At 48.7% G+C, this 21,883-nt stretch overlaps 1 protein-coding gene across 7 annotated transcripts in view; it reads right to left on the bottom strand.

The window, feature by feature from the left end:
- Positions 1–19,584, bottom strand: part of UNC93A (unc-93 homolog A) — a 38,064-nt gene extending 18,480 nt beyond the window's left edge. For 3 of the 7 annotated variants that reach the window (XM_070603325.1, XM_070603324.1, XM_008514301.2), the window contains exons 1-7: positions 19,384–19,522; positions 16,288–16,389; positions 15,137–15,324; positions 9,566–9,747; positions 8,366–8,595; positions 6,611–6,736; positions 1,198–1,412 (exon numbers count right to left, since the gene is read on the bottom strand). In XM_070603325.1, coding sequence (XP_070459426.1) covers positions 1,198–1,412; positions 6,611–6,736; positions 8,366–8,595; positions 9,566–9,747; positions 15,137–15,223 — 840 coding nt within the window. In that variant the 5' untranslated portion in view covers positions 15,224–15,324; positions 16,288–16,389; positions 19,384–19,522. Of the gene's footprint in view, positions 1–1,197; positions 1,413–6,610; positions 6,737–8,365; positions 8,596–9,565; positions 9,748–15,136; positions 15,325–16,287; positions 16,390–19,383 lie in introns of all 7 variants that reach the window. The other 4 variants (XR_011535665.1, XM_008514223.2, XM_070603322.1 and 1 more) reach the window with 3 other exon arrangements.
- Between the last annotated feature and the right edge of the window lie 2,299 nt (positions 19,585–21,883).

The raw sequence follows: 21,883 nt of genomic DNA, 5'->3' as shown, positions 1-21,883 counted from the left end.
ACATAGACAAGGGGACTGGCTAGGACGCCCCACCACATCTGGATGGTGGGGACACCGGCTGAGGTCACATGAGGGCATGTCCAAACACCAAGGGACCATCGTGTCCTTACTCTTTAGAACTCTAAGACTCTCCGTCAAGATGGTCCCGGGAGCAGGGATGCCAGAGAAAATCTAGGACGCCCAAATCCTGCACAGGGCATACTTATTCTAAAGGATATGTGTGGTTTATCTGAAATTCAGATTTAACTGAGCACTGTGCTTTTTATCTTGCTAATTTGGCAACTCTGCCTGGGAGGGAGCCATGGTGTGGATGAAGCAGGAGAAAGCTCCCGGATAAGGAGGGTGATCCGAGGGATGCCCCTGGGATGCAGGCTGACTGGGCCAGCCTTGACCCTGCCTCTCTCCAGCTCCCACCACGCCCAGCTCCTATCTAACACTTTCTGGAAAAACGGTCTCTATTCTCTAACATCCCTGTCTGTGGCATCCCTTTCATGGCATCCCAGAATGTTCTTCAGGACGGGGTACCACCAGGGCAGGGGAACTGGAGAGAAGAGACTCCATGAGAGATCCATGATGGAAGGTGGCCATGAGTCCAATTGTGTCAACCTCGGCGGATGAGGGTCTCTCTGCTCATCCAGCCTTCCTGCCCTGCCCTGGCCGACCCCAAAGAGACCTTCCCCCTTCTGACAAAGCGGGCAGGCAGCGTGTGGGCCAGGCAGGCATCTGGGGAAAGAGGGTGATCTGAGCAGACAGGGTGACAATGCCTGGGAGCCATGTCTGTTTCCAGACTGTAACACACAATTTGAAAACTAGAGTGATAAGGAATTTCAGTGTTATTCATGGATTACTGTTTTCCCCTATCTCTTCTCTAAAATAAGGACACAGGGTGAGATGCAGGCAGGCGTGACACAAATAAATGTTACACGTGATGACTCATAAATAGCTGTGGTCCTTGCCCCTGAAGATACACGTCAAGGGAGAATGTTCCCCGGAGATAAGGCCATACTCAGGTCAGTTGCAGTCACCTGGAAGCCTATATCTTAAACCATAAATTTAGCTATCATAAGGACGTGCACAGCACCAGCAGCCACGTTTGCCTGCCCGGGCTCAGGGCAGGTGGCCCTGAGACCTCCAAACCCAGGTAGGTGTGGCAGTACACTGTGGTACATGTGCTTGGCTTTTAGCTTGCTCTCGTACCCTCGTGTAGTCACCCGAGAGGAAGGCTTGCTGAAACCCACTGTACACGGGCAGCAGAATGAGGAGACACAGACGTTTATCTCTGAGAAGCTTGAAAGTTGACAGCAAAGTGGACCAAAAAGACGACGACTTTTCCTCTCCTTTGCTTTTCTCTTGGACATCCTTTATGGGTTGGAGAAAGGTGGCTACGAGCAGGACTGCCAGCACGCCACTCCCTGGAAGGAAAATAAAGAGTGAACGCTGCTGTGTTATAAGATCCAGGAGGTGGTGGTCACTGGGCACACGTGACTTCAGTCCCCTCTTCTTCTGGCGGGTCAATTTCAAATCCAGATTTAAGATGAAACTAGGTAAGCCGGGCCTGACCAAGCCTCACATCTCCAATGTCACGTTGGATTCCTACACACGTGGCCGTAGATAATTAACTTGTGGCTGGCAGGCTTTCTCATGAAACCTGCCACAGTCAGCCAGATTGCCTTCAGTGACATAAAATACAAAATCTTGGGGAGAGACCCCAGATGTCCTCAGGGTCCTTAACCATCGACTCTTTCTCTCATCCTAACCTTCAGAATAATTTCTACCAACAGCCAGTCTCCCTTCCCAGGATTATGCATTCTGGAAGGTTACCATTTGCTAAGCTTTTCATTTATTCCAATTCTATTCATCTAACAGTCCTGCTGTAGGACTTGGTGACATATATCACAGTCGATCCCAAGTGCAATGGGATGTTGTGCATTTGAAGACAGGAAAAGAAGTTCTTTACATACTGAGATGGGGAAATCTCCCAAGAGAAATGGCTAAGAGAAAAAAACAGGATGCAGAACTGTGAGTCTACGATAAAGAGGAACATAAAGATGTATTTGTTTATATGTTCATTAAATACGTCTAGGAATTAAAGACAATGTGGGTTGCCTATGGGGACAGGAGAACTGAGTGCCAAGGGACAGCTGTGAGAGGGGAATTTCCACCACATGCCTTTTCCAATATTTGCATTTTGAACCATGTGAATGAGCTATCTATGCAAAAACAATTTTTTTAAAAAAGAAAACTATTCATTTCCTCCTTTGAGAGGACATCCTGTACTTTCACAATTCCAAGCTGCAATGACTAGCCTCTTTCCCTCCCATCCACCCACCGCCTTATCAGATCACCTTCCTTTCTCTAGATGGAGGATGGACATTTGTTATGCCTTTTTTTTCTTTACATAGAACACTTTTCATTCTCAATGATTTTAGGTGCCTTTTCTGATATCTTTATGTCTCCCCTGTTTTTCTTCACTCAGGCGATGATAATCGTACATGGCGCTTTGGGAATCACAGATCAATTCAAGAGCAGTGACCAGACCATCTTGCCTGTCTCCTGGTGCTGGTCAGAATCATTCAGAACGGCTCTGAAAGATCTGAATCACTTATTCCTAGTTTGAATAGCTGAGACCTGTCATCCTTTAAAGATGATTTGATGACTTTCTCTCTTTCCTTCATCTCACCAACCGTATCTGCTATTTTTCTGTCTCTTACAGCCAACAGATGCCTCGATCTCGCCTGGCTGGCTGAGCGTGACTGAGACCATGGGGTTTACAGAGTCGGCCCTCTTCCGAGCTGTTTGCAGAAACGGTAAAACTCGCTGCCAGCTCAGAAAACTCCACTATTAATGCATTTCCACCCAGAGAAGTGCTAATTGACTTCTAAGCTCTATTTTTGTCTACAGAACCCTTCCCCAACTTCATACTAATTCAGCATTTTAATCAAATTCATTAAACACCTTGTGAAAGCCCGCAACGCTGTCGCGCACGGTCCTTCCATGGTCACCGTTCATTTCCTCTAGTGTCGTGCTTGGCCACTCAACTGTCAAAGCAGGTGACCACGCCTGGGCAAAGGGCACTCTGGGCATTTCAACTGTAAATCGCTCTTCCACACCAACCCCATTAACTGTGTGTGGACCACGTGAAAATGTGTATCGGTCTCCACTAACGGGCCACAGCATGTCTCACCTTGTAGGAGGGCCTCTGAGCAGCCCCCTAGGACACTGACCCCCCAGCAGAGCCTATGAGAGGTGAGTCATCCATATGGAAGCCACGTGTTTCCTATGTGTGTGTCCAGAGCTGTCCCGTGACCCAGAACCTTTCGAAGGGGCATGAATTGGGACACTGCTGGTGATGCACGACTAAGAAGCTGCATTCTAAAGAGAATGGCTTTCCAAGAAACTTCATTAGGACAAAGCTCAGAAATCCTGGGAAATGACTCCAGGGGGGTGACCTTCTCCTTTTTTTAGTCCATTTTTCTCCTCTCCTAATTTTTTTGTCTCTCTGGTAGCATGGCCTTGCTTAGAGAAAGGAGACACAAAACCTGCAAGAAAGCCACAACCGAATAACAAGAGACAGCTTCTCCATATTTCATACACATGGTCTCTGTTTTACATAAACGTCTGGACCCCCACTCCCTTAGGCTGTTGACTCTGCGAACCAGGAGTTGTGTGTAACGTCTAAGTGGGGCCCGGGGCTGCTGCCAGAGGACACGTGGAGATTCAGGGACATGAGGCGTACCCTCACTGGGGAAGGCACGCAGAGAGCCACGTTTTGAGGATAGAAATGTAACAAAGAGCCTGAAATGCAGAAAATGTGCTTTTCCGCGGCTAGTGCTCTTTCTGGAGAACAGGCTCAACCAACCACAGTTCTTGGGCCCAGGCCTGCTGGCTTCTCAATTTTGTAAATAAAGTTTTACTGGAACCCAGCCACGCTTATTTGTTTACATTGTCTGTGGCTTCCTCTCCACGGCAAAGACAGTGTTGAATCTTGCAACAGAGACCATACGGCCCTCAAGCCTAAAATATTTATGGTCTGGCCTTTTGTGGAAGAAGCTGGCCACCTCTGCTCAGACCACTGCATGTCACAGATGGGAGGGTCATGCATGTGGCTGCATGACTAGGAGTGGCAGAGCTGGGGGCAGGACCTGAGGACCTTGACTCAGTCCAGTCGTTTCCATGAGGCCCAGCCTCTCCACCGTGTGAAGGAGATGGTGACAGGGACTGTTGAGAAGGGACCAGCGAGGTGACCTCCCATCCTCACCATGTTGATGGATACACTGGGACCCGATGGGAAAAGCCACAAGCAGTTCCAGGTCAGCAGAAGCTTTGGAGATGGTGGAAGCAGGCTGGGGCCTACTTTCCACCGGTTCCCCATGCCCCGCCTTCCACTCACTTCTCAAACCACTCCAACCTGGCCCTGGCACAGAAGCATCAACCAAAATCACGTTCTTGATGGGTGTCAATAGCCTGTTGGTGTCCAACCTCATCCTTGAGCGTCCCAGGAGCCTTTGTCACTTGTGACCATCTCAGCCCCCACCTCACTGCTGCTGCCACCTCGGGAGTCCTTGATGCCCTTGATTTTGTCTCCTGCCTTCTTCAAAGGCTGCCACCCTCTCCCCGGCCTTGAGTGCTGGTGCACCCAGGGTTCCGGGCCGTACCCACTTCTTCCTAACAATCCTTTCTTTTTCTCCCTAAGACTCTCATCTCCTACTAAGATTTCAACCATCGCATAAAAAGACGCTCCTGCATGCACTCCTGCTCTCGGGCCTCCGTCCTGAACCCAACACAGTGTTTCCGGCTGCCTCGTGGACCCATCATTCTGCCATCGCATCAGGCGAGACATTTCCCAAACTGAACGAATTCTGCTTTCAACTTCAGGGTTTCTCCAGCCCCTTTCTCTCCCACATCCCATGTCGAATCCATAGATAAGTCCTATTGGCTTTTGCTCTAAACTTTCTTGCCCTCCCCTCTGTCTTCACTCTGCCACTGTCATCCTCCCTGCCTCCTGTGGATTCCCTTAACTGGCTGCTCTGCCCACTGTTTTTCCGCACTTCCAAATCACACCTACATTAGACTCCGTCTAGAAAAAGAATCTGCACCTGTCCAGACTCTTTGGCACGGTGTCAAGCTCTTCCACAATGGGCCACAGCTGGTCACCCCCATCTCTGGCTCCTCTGTCCCCTCCCATGCCCTTGTCCTCCAGCCACGCCCGCTCCTCTTTGGGCTTCTCTGCCTTCAGTGCCCTCTCACGTCCCCCTCTCTGCTGGTAAAACCCTATCCCTCCTTCCAGACGGGCCCAGGGGCCGCCTCCTCTCAAATCTGCTCTGGAACCCAATTTCCCAAGACGATGTAACTACACATCGACTGGGAACTTTGTTCAAAACACTTGTCACATCAAATTGTGGGGAGTTGAATGTGTATCTGTCCCCTTTATTGGACTCTAAGCTTAAAGGTGAGGTTCCTGTCTTCCTAGTGTCTGGACCACATGAGGGCTAGCCTGTTGCCAGGCACATGCTTTGCACCCCTCTGCTTTGCACCATAAACTGACTGTTTTACAAGTGATCACTCAGCACCTCTGATTTGGAAGTGACTTTGAAAGACACCTGAGTATTGGGGGCAGCTTACTGTCACACCGTGGAGACAAACTCTAACAATACACATAGCCTTTCTAACCTTTAATTTCCAGCAGAATGCTGGACTCACTCCCACCAAATCCAACATATAGCAGACTCTCCATCTGTAAGAAGGGCACATTCCAAGACCTTTCAGAAGCCCAAAATTCAACAAGGATGAAGAATAGATTTAAATTCCCTTCAAATGGTCAAAAAAAAAAAAAATCCAAACAACTTCAAAGGTTCTAAATTTCTAAATTATTTAGAAAATTTAGAATTTCTAAATTATTTAGAAAACTATTAATACAAATATTTTCCATTAAAATGAGCTTCGAAGGATAAGAATCATGATGAAAATTAACTCCTTTTGGGCAACCACCTTTTCATGAAATTCTAGTCTGTGTGCCTTCAGCTACATTGTGACCAGGAGTTGAGAGCCCTGAGGCCTCATTGATTCAAGGACGGTGGGTGCAAGAGAGACCCATGCCCAACACCAGCCTTGCAGAAGGAGCTATCCAAATTCATTCCTGAGAAAAAGTTGGCAATTTATAGGGATTTTGGATTTCCAGGTCACTTGGACGTTAGTTGAAAGACAACCAGCCAAGCCACCAATGCCATGGTCCACCACGGTGCTGTCCAATATGGTAGCCATTAGCCCTGGATGGCCATTGAGCACTTGGAATGTGGCTGTTGTGGCTTAGGAATGGTATTGTTAATTTAGTTAATGAAAATTTAGATAAGCACAAGTAATGGCTACTGCACTGGACTGTACACATGTAAAATGATTCCATCATCACTGGAGACTCCATCAGACAGCAGTGGTCTGGTGTACCTGATTTCATGTGAAAAATACCTGAGTATGCCCTAACTGAACACATTTTGCAGGGATTTTTTTCAGAGAAAGAAAGACTAGTTATACTTTGGGGAAATGGTCTTTTTCAACACAGAAGGAATTGGGTTAGCTTCCCTCAAGACACTGCACAGTGCTGTTGAGCACGTACCTGTGTAGATGCCCAGCAGGGTGTAGATCAACTCCTGGGAGGGACTTTGGGTGCTGTTGGTGGACGCTGTGGCCATCAGGCAGTCGCTTGCCCCACAGGACAGGAGATTCTCCTCTGGGATGGCCGCTGTGTAGTCAGAAGCAAAGCGGGGATATGAGAACCCAGGTAATCTGATAGGATATGGGACCTGAAGAATGGATGTGCCCAGTGCATAGGGCGTGGATATGCTGAAGGCACACCATCACAACAGGTCAAAGTCACAAGACATGGGTTTAACAAAGTGTCTCCAAACATACTTGCCCACAGGCACATGTCCGTATACTTGATTTTAAGACACTGGACAAAGGTACAATACATGTTGGTTACTTGGTGTATTTCTTTCCTGACATAATTGAAAATTTCCAAAATGAATCAAGAAGAAATAAAGTACATTAGAATGGGTGTCAGGACCGCTGGGTTCTCTTGCCGATTCGTCTGTCACTGGTTCCGTGACTGCAGGCAGCTTATTCCAAACCTTTTCTGAATGTTAGTGTCCTTATCTGCTAAATGAATAGAATTTGAACTATCGATGACTCTCAGTCAGACTCATGTCAGAATCTCCAGAGGGAGGGGAAAGTTGTTGTAGAAGAAAGACTATTCAGTGTTTTTTTGTTTTCATAACACAAATATCGTCACATAAAGTGCCCCAAAATCCCCTTGGCTGGTGAGCTGTGCAGCTCATTGAAGGAGAAGGCAGCATGGAGGCCAGTGGCATAAAAAGTTTGAGAAGGCCTTCAGTGCTCTCCAGATGCCTCCTGCCCTCAAATCTGTGTCCTGTGATCACTCAGAGAATTAAGTTCCCTTGCCTAAATGTCTGTAAGAGTCAACTCATTCACTCCATTTCACACCAGTCGTGATAGAGACTGAATTTTAAGCCCAGTTTCTGCTGAATTATTGCTGATGGGGACAGCGACAATAAGTAAAAATTGGTATCTATCAAACCTATGGTTTCTCTTCTTCAGATGCCTTTAGCAAGTGATGATACCGCATGAGAAAAAAAGGAAGAAGGATTTTGATTACAGTTTCCCAAAGGCGAGACTGGATGTGGGACACCAGGACAGAGAGAGAGAAATAATCCTGAAAATAGTTTGGAGGGTTAGGACATTTTCCCCCGTTGATAAAGACTTCCTGAAAGAGTCGAAGAGATTTATTTCCCCTGCTTTTGCTTTAAATCCTCAACACAGACATCAAAGGCTGCAGGCAGAAAACAGACACACGCTATATATCCACGTCTGGGCAAGGTCAGATAAAGACAGATGAGTTCAGACATCACTCATCAGATGTTCAAAGCAGTTAAGGATAAGTGGTCTTAGGTGTAACATTGAACACTGGTCAATGGATCAAGTCAGTGGGACAATAAGTCAGTCAAACCCATTCTTAGACATTCGAAAGAACAGTGATGACTCCATGAACCCAAGTTCCATTGGTGGTGGCCCTCAGTTTCCTCAGGGCATTCCTCTGCTGGGGTTCCCTCTGCCCAAAGGAGGGATGGGACAGAACCTCTGAGCACCAGTGCATGAGATAGACCATGAGACCCACCCAGACTGTCCGGGGGGAAGAGCCAGGCACCACCCGGTTGAGCAGAACGTCTTCAGGGCCTCATGTGATAACCTGCTCGAATCACAGAATAAAGACGTGCGTAAATGCGATCGGGGACACTCTTGGTGGTGGATCCAGCCCCCCGAGTCACCACCACCAAGCCTCGTTTCCTTTTACCTTGAGTGGGTTTTTGGCCAAACACCAGAGACGAGATCAGGTTGCCCCACACACCAGATGACTGGAATATGAGAAAGAAGATGCCAAAATACTGGTTCACCACATTTTTGCCGATTTTTCCTGCCTCCTCCGCATGTGTGTTTCCCATGATCGTGAGGTACGTGCAATGAGCAGACCACAGTGGGGCAGCTCCGAGGCCCAGCATGATGGAGGTGGGGATCAGAGTGTACCTGTAGAAAGAAATGAAAGCATATGGCGCCTTGCCCGCCTCTGTTCTCCCCTGTGTTTGGGGAGAAGGAAGCTCCATGCCTGGCCCATTGTAAGCACAGTATTATGTTTATGGATTGGTTAGATTGATGGATTCTCATTAGACTAAGATAAATGAGCAAAACCAGTGCCTCTTCTGGGTCAGGTTCATTTGCAAGAGTGAAATTCAGTGCCAGTGACGTTTCTTTGTATGTGATGCAAGTATGAGCAATGAGCTGGGATGGTTTCTAAATATTTCTAACAGCTTTATACTAAAAAATGATTTATTTATTTATCTATTGTCCTCCTCAATGAGGACTCTGTATGAAAACTCCATAGTAAGGAGAAAAAGAACAACATGAAGCTGTCGTAATCAGTAGGTCCCGGGTAGCAATGGAGTATCCCTCTAAGAGATGCTCGAATGAATGTCCTGGGAACAAAGGCATGTGGCCCAGGAGCTTAGAACTGGGACCCCGAGGACCCCTTCCCATCGGGGTAGGGAGAGCTCAGGCCGGGCACTGGCACCAGCTCCAGCCCTGCCTCATCCAATTTCTATGACACAGATGAGGTACGGTGTTGGGTCCATTGGTCATGTTCTGCTCAGTCTCCCTGAAATTCACCCTCGACATCTTAGTCGGATCGTCCCCCTCCTTCCTGGGACCATAAAAGTGCCCTGGGATGCTAAAGGCCCACAGCAGACCTCAGGAAAAGGTCAGGATTGGGAATCAGGAGAAGGCGATGCGCCCAGCAGAGGGGGGCAGAGACGTCTTGGCGGGAAAAACGGAAAGAAAGCCACTCTATCCTCCTGTCCCAGAATCTGAGAAAGGAATTTCAGGAAGCAGAGCTCATCTTAAAGCAGAAGTGGTGGGCAGCAGTAGGGGCGAGCGCCAGCTGTGTGCCAGCTAGTGGTCCCCAGCCTGGGAAGCTGGGGGCCGTGAGCCACGGGGGGCCTACCAGCTGGCGTAGAAGTTGCCCAGGGAGAAGGCCACGTAGCAGCACATGGAGATGACGATGCTCCACTTGCAGCCCAACTTCTTAATGAGAACTGACGGGAGAAACATGGAGGACACGAGCACCGCCCCATAGATGGTGCTGAGCGCTGCCACCCCCAGGCCTTCCTCTCTGTACAGGCTGCTCTGTGGGGACAAAAGCAGCTCTGGTTAGAGAATCCCATGGCGAAGGGCATGGTTCACCTCTAGGTCCCCGAGACCACCAGCAAGAGGCTTTCCTGGGCAGGTGGCCTCTTCTCCAGCCGACGGTGCCATGTGGGAGGAAACTGCAGTAAATTCTGAGTAAAGTGAGTCCACGGCTTCTAGAAATGAGGGAGAGGGAAAGTCTGCTGGGGCCGGGGTGGGCCCTGAGGGCAAAGGGGCCCTCTGCTCTCTGGGACAACTGCCTTCATCTAAAGAATGCAAAGAGGCTGCTGGGACGATGAGGGAGCCGCAGCATCTCCGGGCACCTGCAGGAGAGAAAGATGGAAGCTGAGCCCGAGGCAGAGAGCGAAGGTCCCGTTCCACACTGTAAGTGAAGACTCACAGTCTTCATATTTTTGTCATTTGTCCCTTAAGCACCTAGTGTAGCTTGGTATGAAGGGACCAAAAAGTCAAATATGTAACCAGAACCAGACTGGCAAAGGCAATGGCAGGGGTGAAGTTTGGCTTTTGCTGTGAACGAAATCCCAGCATAATTGTTTCTTCTTATTGTTTCACTTGTAAGAGGAAAGAAGAGGCTGAAGAGGAGGGAAAGGAAGGCCTGGATGAGGAGGAGGAGAGGGAGGAGGAGAGAGAGGAAGATAGAGGAGGGGAGCGTGGAGGAAGAGAACAATTTCCATTCGCAGGATCTTCCTGCACAACGGTCCTTCTGCGTGTTCCCCCCATCTCTGCTTCCTTTGCCTCCACACAGCTTGGGTCCACCCCACAATCAGTGATGGCGTGAGGGCCTGGTGTGCTCCAGGTGGTGGACCAGACACCGGAGGAGAAAAAATGCCCCTGACAGGGCGTCTTCCCCTGCAGAAGGTAGAACCCAAATCTCAGATCGCCACCGTTTAAGGAGCGTTGACAACGTGAGGACACAGAAGTAAGAGCTTTTACATTCCTTCTCCTTTATGGCTGAGAGAGACGTCATTATCCCAATGGGGAAGGTGCAGAAAGAGACGTGGAACACCTTGTAGGATTATACACACAGCGAGTTAGTCTAGAAGATCCGACAGCCGCTACTTTAACACCTGGACGGTTGACTTTCCTTCCTACCTGGTCAACCTGACAGAACACAATGTCTTATAGCAAAAGATCCTGTACCATGCGGCAGGTGCAACCTTCAGAAACACTCCCTTTCACCTACTTCTGTCCACTGGAGAGTCCAAATCCCTCAAGCCGAGCTCTTACTCCAGGAGTTTCTCTTCCTTTCCTCTCTGCAGCCACCCCCATCCCAGACATGCTCTGACCATCCTCATCCTCTTCCCAAATAGCACCCATTCTTCAAGTGCAGATCAGGGGTCCCCAAGGCCCTCCCTGAATAACGCCATCTGTGGAGATCTCTGCTTCCATCTTGTGCTGGAGTTTATCTCCCCACCAGCCACCTGACCTTTAGCACTTACCACCTGGTGACCCTGGAAGTGACCCCAGCTGACAACAATCCTGTGGAATACAGAGGAGATGTTCCACTTTTTTGAGTCGCCCCCTATTTCTTGCCCAAAACGGATACTTAAAAATATTTGGAGCCAGCCCCAAGGTTGAGTGGTTAAGCTTGCACCCTCTGCCTCAGCAGCCCAGGGTTCGCTTGTTCAGATCCTGGACACAGAGCTACACACTGCTTGTCAAGCCATGCCGAGGCAGCCTCCCACATAGAAGAACTGGAAGGACTTACAACTAGGATATGCAACTCTGTACTGGGGCTTTGGGGAAAAAAAATAGAGGAAGATTGGCAACAGATGTTAGCTTAGGGCGAATCTTCCTCACCAAAAAAAAAAAAAAAGTTTGTTGTTGGGGCCAGCCTGGTGACAAAGTGGTTAAGTTCGCATGCTCTGCTTTGGTGGCCCAGGGTTTGTGGGTCTGGATCCTGGGCATGGACCTAGCACCACTCATCAGGCTATGCTGTGGCAGTGGCAGTGTGTCCCACATACAAAGTAGAAGATTGGCACAGATGTTAGCTCAGGGACAGTCTTCCTCGCCAAAAAAAAAGTTTGTTGATTAGTTGAAACTGAAAGTAAGAACAGCCAATCCCAGGAAAATTCTGAAATCTAGTTAGAAGATGGAAACGGAGCACTCTGCTCTGAAGTGGGGGCTCTCTGGACATTTCTGTTTGTCGCTCTAGTTGCAGGAGCGTGGGGTGAGAGAGAGATGTGGCCAGCCCGAGCCCTGGCTCTCTTCGTACTTAGGTATCGCGTTCTCCTGTGTTCCTGAGCTGGCCTCTGTGTGTTAACGAGAAGCCTGCAGCACTTCTGCGCCCTGGAACTCCTTCCCACTCACAGCACTGCTGCTGCAAAGTGGCCAGGTCTGTTTGTCGCTTACAATCGAGGGAGATTGCAAACCACTGAAAAGAGAGCCAGATGTCGATATCCAAAGTGGGAACCAAAATCTTAAAGTCAATTTCTTTTCACCTGAATGGCCATGTTCAAACACCTGTATTTGCACGTGTTAGGAGTCAGCCTACCAAATACGGGCACGAGGATAAGTACAACAAGTGTTGAATGCGGTAAGACTATTGGCAGGAACAATTAGAATCTTCACACAACTCATTCCACAAATGGGTCCCGAAGCACTTTCAGGGGAGGCTCTGCGCACGGCCCTACTGATGCAAAAGCAATTCGAGCAGCCGCCGCCCTCCGGGAGCGCGTGGTGGCCAGGGCCTGACAGGAGTCGGGAACAGCAGCAACCAGGCAATTGCAATCGGGCTGGGAGTCCCACAAGAGGGGCAGTTCAGGGGCTTAGAGCTCCTGGCGGGGGGCTGCGGGGGGCACTAAGACCAGCTCAGTGGAGTCAGAAAGACTTTCTAGGAGTGAGGGTCAAATGAGATCTGGAGGATTAGGAGGTAATCAGGGAAAGCGTGGGATGGGGATGTTGTCGGGGATGTGTTTACACAGGCCCCGATTCTGAGTTGGGGAAGTGGATTGAACCTCTAAGCCATGGAGAGCCCCCGAAGGGTGTCAAGCAGGAGGCTGATACACATCAATGACTTCTCCATTCACCAACTGACCATCCGGTGCCTCTGTGTGTGGAGCACGGTCTCAGGCAGGGGGATATGGTCATAGAGTGATGGGCATGGTCCTGGAGTCATGGAACTCATAGGTGTCATGTGGTGCCTGCCACAGCACTGGGAGTGGACACAGGGGTGCCTCACCCAGACTTCGGATCCAGGGCACAGGGAAGGGGGAGAAGGGAGTGACATTCAAGTTGAGGTCTGAATGATAAACAGAAGATCAGTAGCCAAAAAAGTGACAGAGAGGCAGCTGCTGCAGAAGAAGCTGTGTAGACGCATGTCTGGGTCCAGGGACAGGTGCACAACCTAATCCAGACCAGGCTGGGCCCGTGCGGATGCTTGCAACCCTCTTGGCCACTCCTCTGGGGCCTGAGAATGAAGTCAACCAGAGGAAAGCAGAAGGAAATGACAGGGACAGGCAGGTTCCTCCAAGATCATCGGGAGGCAGTCATTTCTGAAGACACTCCTATCCACGTCATTATGTTCTTTCGCTTAAGCCAGTCCTGATGATAGAGGTAATTACCCCAGTAAAACCACGTTTACGTCTTCTGGATCAGCGGGCAAGGAAAGATGGTGGTCTGGGACAGAGGGTGGGTAAGTGGGTGGGTGGGATTGTTCCAAGCCAGCGTGGGAGATCTGGTTCTTTAACATCTCCCATCTTACAAGGAAGAAGGGACCACGTTGATGACAGCACGTGCTTCTGCTTCCAAGAGCCTCGGGGGACTGGGGAGGACCTGGATACGAGTGTGGTGCCTCCCCGTGGCTGTACCGCTCTCCCTGTGCTGTGCTGGTGCCACTCTGAGTGTTTCCTGAACCAGCTTCCCACAGAGCTGGGGGCCACGGAGGCAAATGTTGTCTGCCCACATTCGTCTGTGGCCTCAGCGTGCCATAGTCACAGCCTGCGAGACCAGCCCCCCTGGGGAGCTGCTAAGGCTCTCCCTCCCTCCCTCCTTGGACTTTCAAGTCTAGAGGCCAATTTGCTGTCATTCAGCTGAGCATCTGTCAGATCCACAACTGCTTCCTGAGAATTCGGACGCCCATGACGGCCAGGCCCCGAACCCAGAGGAGCTGCCCTGCCTGGGGCGGGTGTAGCAGCAGGGTCTCCTTCTGTGGGGCAGGCTCTCCCTGGGGAAAGTGTTACTGATGGGTCCACACCCTCATAAGTCTCCTTCCAGACAGCACATACTGTGCTCCACGTGAGCGCAATTCAATGTAGCAAAGCAGGTGTCTCCTACACACTAACATTTTACGACAACATCAGAAAGGCCTGGAAGAGGCAATGACGACAAAGCCGTGAACCATGCTGGCAAGAAAGGAGACTGCTTCCTCTTAGACTTGGTTTTGAGAATCACCAATATCTACAGTTTCCTTCTCTGCGAGCCTGATGGAAAACAAGACCGAACAGCGATTCCCTGAGGAACGCATGGACTTAGGATTTGAAGCTGAATTTGAACTTCCTTGACAGCCCACTAGTTCAAGGTGAGGACAGAAATTCGAGTCTCTCCCCTTCTGTCCTGCCCCTTTGATTCTGAGCGCCTGTGTGTGCTTTTCCAGTTCACTGCTGTGCACACAGTGGGTGCCTACCTCTTGTTCCTGATTGACAAACCGTGCAAGACCACACCAACTTGTCATCAGAAGTTCTAAAAATCTTTATGTGGCCGCCCCCAGCCCCCAGGGCACAAGGCTGGGAGAAGGAATGCACCCGGGGCCTCGTGACAGGTCCCTGGAATGCCTGGAGGTTCCATAGACAGTTAAAGATCAGACTTAAAACATAACTACCCAGGGAAGATGCAGCAGGTGTACTCCTGGGCACACGTGACCACTGCCACCACCTCTTAGAGAGACCCAAGGAGGGAGGAATGCCACAGGGCATCCAACTGCACAGAGATCACTTCATCCAAGTCCACGGCTGTGCTTAACGCAGCGACGGAATCTACAAGGTCTAGCGAAATTTGATAAATTCACCTTACTGCCCTTGACCACAAAGCCGAGGGCACGAAAGCATAGACTTCACGATGATTTGTCCTGTGTCTCCTCTTAACCAGCCAAAGGCAAAGAGTATCTTATCAAATTGCTAAGCCAAGACCTTCGATCTCCTAGCCCAAGGGTCAACCACCCACGCTGTTGGGCAATCCTGCTGGGATGGGAGTGGGAACTGCATGTTGTCGCAGGCAGGTAAAAACCACCATTTTTTTTTTAGAGCGTTTTGGGGGCGGGGGGTGAACTGGGTAACAAGAAATCCCACGTTCCTCATCCTCAGTGACCATGGGGGCTCTTGGAGGCCAAGAGGCGTTCAGAAGGCAAGACACTGTGACGGTTGTGACTTACCTGCAGATTCTGTAGCCCTCCAAAGGCAGTAAAGAGAAGCAAGAATCCAAAGGAAACCACCAGAACATTCTTCAGGCTGCTCTCCATCGTGTTGAGGGCAGGTGTCAACCATCAGTGGCTTCGTAGTTCCTTGAAAGAAACCACTTGGAGCACAGAAAAAGCAGTCTGTGTAAGAAGTCACATTCTCCCTGGTTTGAGTTAGACATGTGTTAGTCATTAAGGCTGTCACAAGTTAATGGACTTGGTTATCACTGACACCGTGGAGTGCCACCGTGTTATTCATTCACCCTCTCTGCCATCCACAACCACCACTTTCTAACAGGGCCAAAGTTTGTATGTACTTGTACTTTTTTCCTACAGTTTCTAGTAGATATGGTCCTTACAATAAAGTGATGATTTTCATATTATATATATTTCATAATATAATTACATATATTGTGCAATACAATTGTATATGTAATATAATATTTTCTATATACACCATTGTAGATATAATGGTATCTTCCACATTAAGAGAAATTGTCAATGGTGCAAAATGTGGGATATATTTCAGTCTGAGAGAACAAAGTATAAATGTGAACTTCAAGATACATAGGTCAACTTCTGACAAAGAGTCAACATGGTTAGAAGATCCAAGGGTCAAAGGATTAGCATCTCAAAGACTATGTGATTTATAGCACGGCAATAATTAAAAACCAAACTTCTCTCAGTATAGAACTTTTACATGCGTCATTTCTGCTGTCCCACAACGGTGCTCTGATAATTATCATTAGAACTCTTAGACTCATTAGCAGACAGGGACCTGAGCTTCCGAAGTGTTAGACGTCAGGTCTAGAGCAGTGCTGTCCAAGAGAACTTCCTGCACTGTCCAATATGGTGGCCACCAGCCACATGTGGCTACTGAGCACATGACATGTGGTGACAGCAACTGAAGAACTGAATTCATAATTGCATTTCATTCTAATTAATTAAAATTTCAAACAACTAACCCTATATCGCCTAGCTAATAAGCAAGCAAAATCATTTGCTTATCCAATTATTAGTACAATTGTTTTATTTAATTGTTAGTAAAACTTAGTTTGAAGATAGTTTCCAAAGTTCTGTGAAGTTGATTATCTTTATCTAGTTTGGATGAATAAGGTGAAACTTACAGCGTTGGTAAAGGCACCACGTGGTGGCAGTGCTGTCAGGGAAGTGTGTCATGCCATTTGAACAGCATGATGAAGTAATCGCTCTTGCAACTTAACTTATTCCTGTGAAAACAACATTTTTAGGAAAAGAGTGGCTTTATGTATGGACTGAATGTGGATTATCACACTTATACAGACATGTGAGCGGCAAAGTCTAGTCAAAGGAGTGCTAACCACAGAACCAAATGAGATGTGTAGGTTCAAAATGTCATCCTGTAACTCCTCAGCTGGGCCATCTCAGTTTCTAAACCTCAGCTTCCTCCTGAAAAAGGAGGGTTGCAAAAGTTGGAGAAGCTAATAATTATGAAAGCCCCTGGAACACATAGTCATTACCAGTTAATGTGGATCGGCTAAGATGACATTTTAACTTTCAGAGCAAATACCCATTGGAGCAATATTTAAAGAAATTTAACACCTAGCCTAACCCAGACTATTCCACAGGAATCTCATTAGCAGTTAATGAACTCTAGCTTCCTTTTGATTTTTCAGCATCACTTTAGCTGACTTCCCTTCTGGCCCGTCTGCAACCACCCACAAATGATGTACTTTGATACTAGGAGATTCCTGAGGTTTCCTCACTACCCACTGTTCAAGCTTACCAGAACCATCTTCTGGATTTGCCAACTGGCTCTGGGGAGCAACTTCCTCCCGTTACTGTTCCAGCCCTTTGCACAGCCAACCAGCATCTGCTGAGGAGCTGTGTGCTTGTGCAAAGGAACCCCAGAGGTCTGCTTCCGTCTTTGCAAGTCACTGCCCTCCCCGTCCCCTAGCTGTGCTCTTTCTGGTCAGGAATTCATCGCTGACATAATTGCTTTACTCCTGTTGGCTTTTTCACCCTCCCTCCCGGTTCTTCCCCTTCATTTATCTTAAGAGGGATTTTGTAAATAAACAGACACTTTACAGTCTGCCTTGGCTTCTTGAAAGAGATGTCCACTGGCACCGTGCCCCGATTGTTTACAGGCTGAGGACAGTTTTAGAGGTAGTCACCAATGCTTTCCTCACATCAAAGGGACCCGGGCTTGGAAGTGTGTCCCCGATAACTTACCCATTCCTGCAGATCTGTGGTTGGGCTGGGGACAAGAATGGGAAACCCCAGAAACCCAAAAGCTGCCCTGACTCCTCAGCCAGTTTCAGCATCGTGGACAACGTGTTCCTGCAGCCATGAACCTGGGCCGGGGCCAACCTCAAGCGGCTGAAGCGATTTAGGTAGAAATGACTCGAAGGATACCAAGAATCATTTCGCTCCTCAAAATTAACATCAACTCTATGTCACTTGGAGGAAAAAAAGATGATTTTGTAGCTCTGCGCACATTTTAAGTCAGCAAACTTCCCGCTAAGAAGATAAAGATTGCCTTTCCTTTAAGGCAAGTATAATCAATGATTTGCTGTTTTAGAGAAAATACTTATGTAAGCAAATTAATATCAATTTTCTTGACATTTAAATCTGACATCTTCGTTAATAAAAGCAGCACCAAACAAATTCAAATCTGTCCTCTTCATTATTCAGACTTTCATCTACATAAAGATGAAAAATGTGTGTATAAGGAATGGAAAAAATTATCGCCTAAGTTGAGAATTCTTATGCTTTGGAAATAAATGTACTTGGAGCTTTTTTTCTTTTTAAGCAATTTATATTTTTAAATTGTGTTTCAGGCACAGCTCTGACTGGAGAAGGGTTTTCCCTTAGCTAGCATCCCACGCAGCTGCAGGCTTGGAGAGGCAGGCTCCGGAGCTGACCCGTGGGTGAGACGGGCTGTGACAATGAACCGGGATCGAGAGACCCCCGGAGTTGAATGGGGATTCTCCTGGATCCCATCCTCCCTTGGCCGAATTCTCTCCACCTCATTCCCATCACTGACCAGAGACAGCAGGGACCTCCTCATGGCAAATTCAGCAGAAGTGGGGCCCAGGAAAAGGCTTGAAATAGCCCAAAATACTTTCACCCTCACAATACTCTTGAATCATACCACCCCTCTAAGCTGTCATGAGATTCTCCGTCTTCCCTGCCCTCGGGGTCCTCAGCACTCATTTCATTGTGGGACATTTGAGCAGCCTGACTCTGCAGCCAGAATCTTCCATGGGAATCTGCAGAGCCCCCAACTCCTGGCATCTGGGAAGTCTATGCACCCTTATTTCATACCAGAGTGGAGGAGACTGGCAGGCCCTCAGGTATAACATCTGAGGCATCTTTCACACGTTCTGTTGAATGAGTCAGAGATGGTAAAGTCTTCACACACATGGGCATACACAGGTGCGCACACACACGCACACCCCTCTTTGTTTTCCAAATGCATAATCCCTTTTCCCTTTCCAGTGAGCCTTCTTCTGCCCTAGATATAGAACCAACTTCTACAGTTATTCTCCAACCCCTTGTTGAATGCCCACCCTGTGCCAGGTATCATTCCAGTGCCAGGACCACCACACTGAGAGAACGGTGAGGGGACTGTCCTCATAGAGGTTTAATTCTAGTGGAGGAGACAGACAAGAAGCAACTATGCAAGTAGAGTAATCAAACAAATTCAGACGGTGACATGTCCCGTTCCCCAAACAAAGCAGGTCACACGATAGAAATCATGAGGAGGGTGGTCCCATTTGGTCCCCCGGCCCCCCCACATCTCCACAAAGGCGGAGGAGTGATAACCAGCTGCTGGCACAGCTGCTCAGCTCCACAGACGCTGACCCAGACAGATTTTCTCTCAACAGAATCTGAAAGTTCCCGTTTTGCAGCTCCCGGACCATCTGAGGGAGCCAGCAGGTCGGAGCGAGCAGCTCTAACGAGGTCGCTAGGGAAACTCAGGCTGAAACTTGGACGGCCCAGGGCCAAATGCGTGTGCGTCCAGGAAGCCAAGATGAGGGGCATACACAGCGTATATGCTGGAACTGTCTAGGTACTTTTCAATTGGTTGTTTTGTCTGTAAAGTCAAAGCCACAGTGACATAAGATTACGTGGGTCAATCTGCAAAGACAATTTTGTGTCTTTGCTCCCACAATGCACAAACATCCAAAAAATGTGAATTTTGTCCCCAACTGAAATAACGTTATCTATGTCGATTTTACCTAGTGTTGCAGCCTCCTTAGTTCCTGTTGCTGTCGTGGCTCATGGCTTCTTCAATCTTGGAGAGTGTCAGAAGCTGAGACGGTTTCCTGGGTTGCTTCTGGCTGCGAGAGAAGTGACTGACTCTTTCCAACAGTACGTTGGGAAATCATTGCATCACACCTGTTTGCGCTTCAGCAAATGGCACAGGATGTTTGTACACCACAGGTCTCCCCCAGCAGATGGTTATCTGGGAACTACTTAACCCTTTTTGGGAAGGAATTTCTGGCAAGCTGGACAAAGATAGGCTTGATAGATAGAGTAGTTGACGTGATTGAGAACGTTTTAGAAAGACCTCTATTGAGAATTACTGCTTGGTTCTTGAATAAAAATAGCATGAGGGGCCGGCCCAGCCGTGCAGTGGTTAAGTTCACACATTCTGCTTCTGGGGCCCGGGGTTCACTGGTTCGGATCCTGGGTGCAGACCTGTGCACAGCTTGTCAAGGCATGCTGTGGTAGGCATCCCACATATATAGCAGGGGAAGATGGGCACAGATGTTAGCTCAGGGCCAGTCTTCCTCAGCAAAAAAGAGGAGGATTGGTGGTGGATGTTAGCTTAGGGCTAATCCTCCTCCTCAAAAAAAGAAAATAGTAAGAGCTCATTTTAATGAAAAAATCATGCACATATGTGTGTGTGCACATATGAATATGAATAGATACATATGCACACACAGTGAGCTATATACATCTGTACACCTACATACAACAAGTCTGTAAACAAACAGACTCTGGACAATAGACCTTGTGGAAGGAAGGGGCCACGTGTACACTTTCTATCGGATGCACCTATATACTATTTCCATATTTTTAGGAAGATCATCTAATTTTTAAAATAATAAAAATGTTTAAAGGAAAGTATACTTTTAGAAAGAAATTTTGTTATAAAGAACTTTAAAAATTAAGCTAAAACTCCAACTTCTTGCTAGGCCTCTTGTTTTCGTCATTAATGGGTTTCCCCTCAGTTTCTCTCCAGCGCTCCCCATGCCCGTGGCTTACAGCGCTCAGGCTGAAACCGCTGGAGCCACAGCCCCACTCACACCCTCCTGTGCTTCCACCGAGCTTGACCCACCCTCCCCCCCAGCCCTGGATGCCCCCGCAGGACGTCCTCCTGGGGCACGCAGTCCTAGCACCGTGATCCTGTTTCATCATGGTCATTTATGCTCCAGCTGGTTCCCCACTGGATGGATGGGCAACTCCTTGAGGCCCGGCTTGTCTACGGCAAGCTAGAAAGAACAGAGGCATGGTTGGGACCCTGGGGGAGGCCTGGCAGACAGCCGTGCACACAGCTATCCCGCATCCAGCAGACATTCCCAGCTTTCCTGTGCGCTAGATGCGGGGAAGACAGACGTATGATGGACAGAAGGCACGGCCCCTTCTCTCAGCCTGAAATCCTGCAGCTACGGACTGCTCTCAGCGTGGACATCGCTCTCTGCCCTCCCGTTGGGAGAGGACCACATACCTACTCATCCTGTTCGTCCATAAGCACATCCTGACCCTCTATGACAGGGACCGTAGTAGTGCCAGAAGCCATGGCGGGTGGGAGGGAAGTCCACTCAGGACTTGCTTAGGTCAGGAGAAATCAAGCTGTTGATGTGTTTTGAGAACTGAAAGGATTGTGACTCACAAGGGTGAGTAAGCGTTCCGTGCTTACAGCGTGTGGCCTGCAGGAGCGCTGGGCCTCTGTGGGTCTGGGTGCCATCACTGCAAGCCTGTGACCAGCGTCCCCAAGGTGGGACACCTGGCTGGTGTAGAACCCAAGAACCCCCATGGCGGAGATCTCTCCTGAATGGTCTAAAACAGCCAAGAATTGGCAGCACACCCAGTTGGCCAATTTGACCGTCTGAATCCCCGTCAGCAGGTCTGCGCTGGAACTCGGGACCAGGGCTTTTCCTGGGAAAATGGGCCGTGCCTGAGCGCTACAAGCAAAATCATGTTTTCTAAGCAATCCCTGGTATCCTGTGGTTTTTTTTTTAAGCTGATGTACTCAGTTATTGATTTGGTATGTCACTGTGTATTCCCAGGGGCTCAAAAACAGCCGTACCTGCTCAGCTGGACAACAGGAGCTCTTTCTGTGAAATGGAATGAAACCAAGGACCTAGGGAGGAAGGTTACATTTCTGGTTTCTGCAGGAGAAGACATACGAGGGTTTGAAAATGTCACTGCGGTCCTGCAATTTCTCTCCAGTCTCTAAACCGGAAGAGGCTGAGGTTTGCTCTGCAGGGCGGCCCCAGCCGGGACGCCCAGAAGGGCCAACCGTCCATCCATCTGTCCGCAGCAAGGTGCCCTTGGGTCTGACGGGCGTTCTGCCCTGTGTTTTGCACTCAGCATTCAGTAAGTATTGTTTGGATTTGGCAGAACTTACAGACTCCACCAGAATGGGGGAACACCTGACCTGTGAGTCTTAACGTTCCTGGAAGGATTTATCATTCCGTGAGATTCTGACTTGATAACATCATGTCCCAA

The sequence above is a fragment of the Equus przewalskii genome, chromosome 32 (assembly GCF_037783145.1).
Source record: "Equus przewalskii isolate Varuska chromosome 32, EquPr2, whole genome shotgun sequence".
In the NCBI taxonomy this organism is placed as follows: Eukaryota; Metazoa; Chordata; class Mammalia; order Perissodactyla; family Equidae; genus Equus; species Equus przewalskii.
This window is presented reverse-complemented; position numbering and strand designations above follow the sequence as displayed.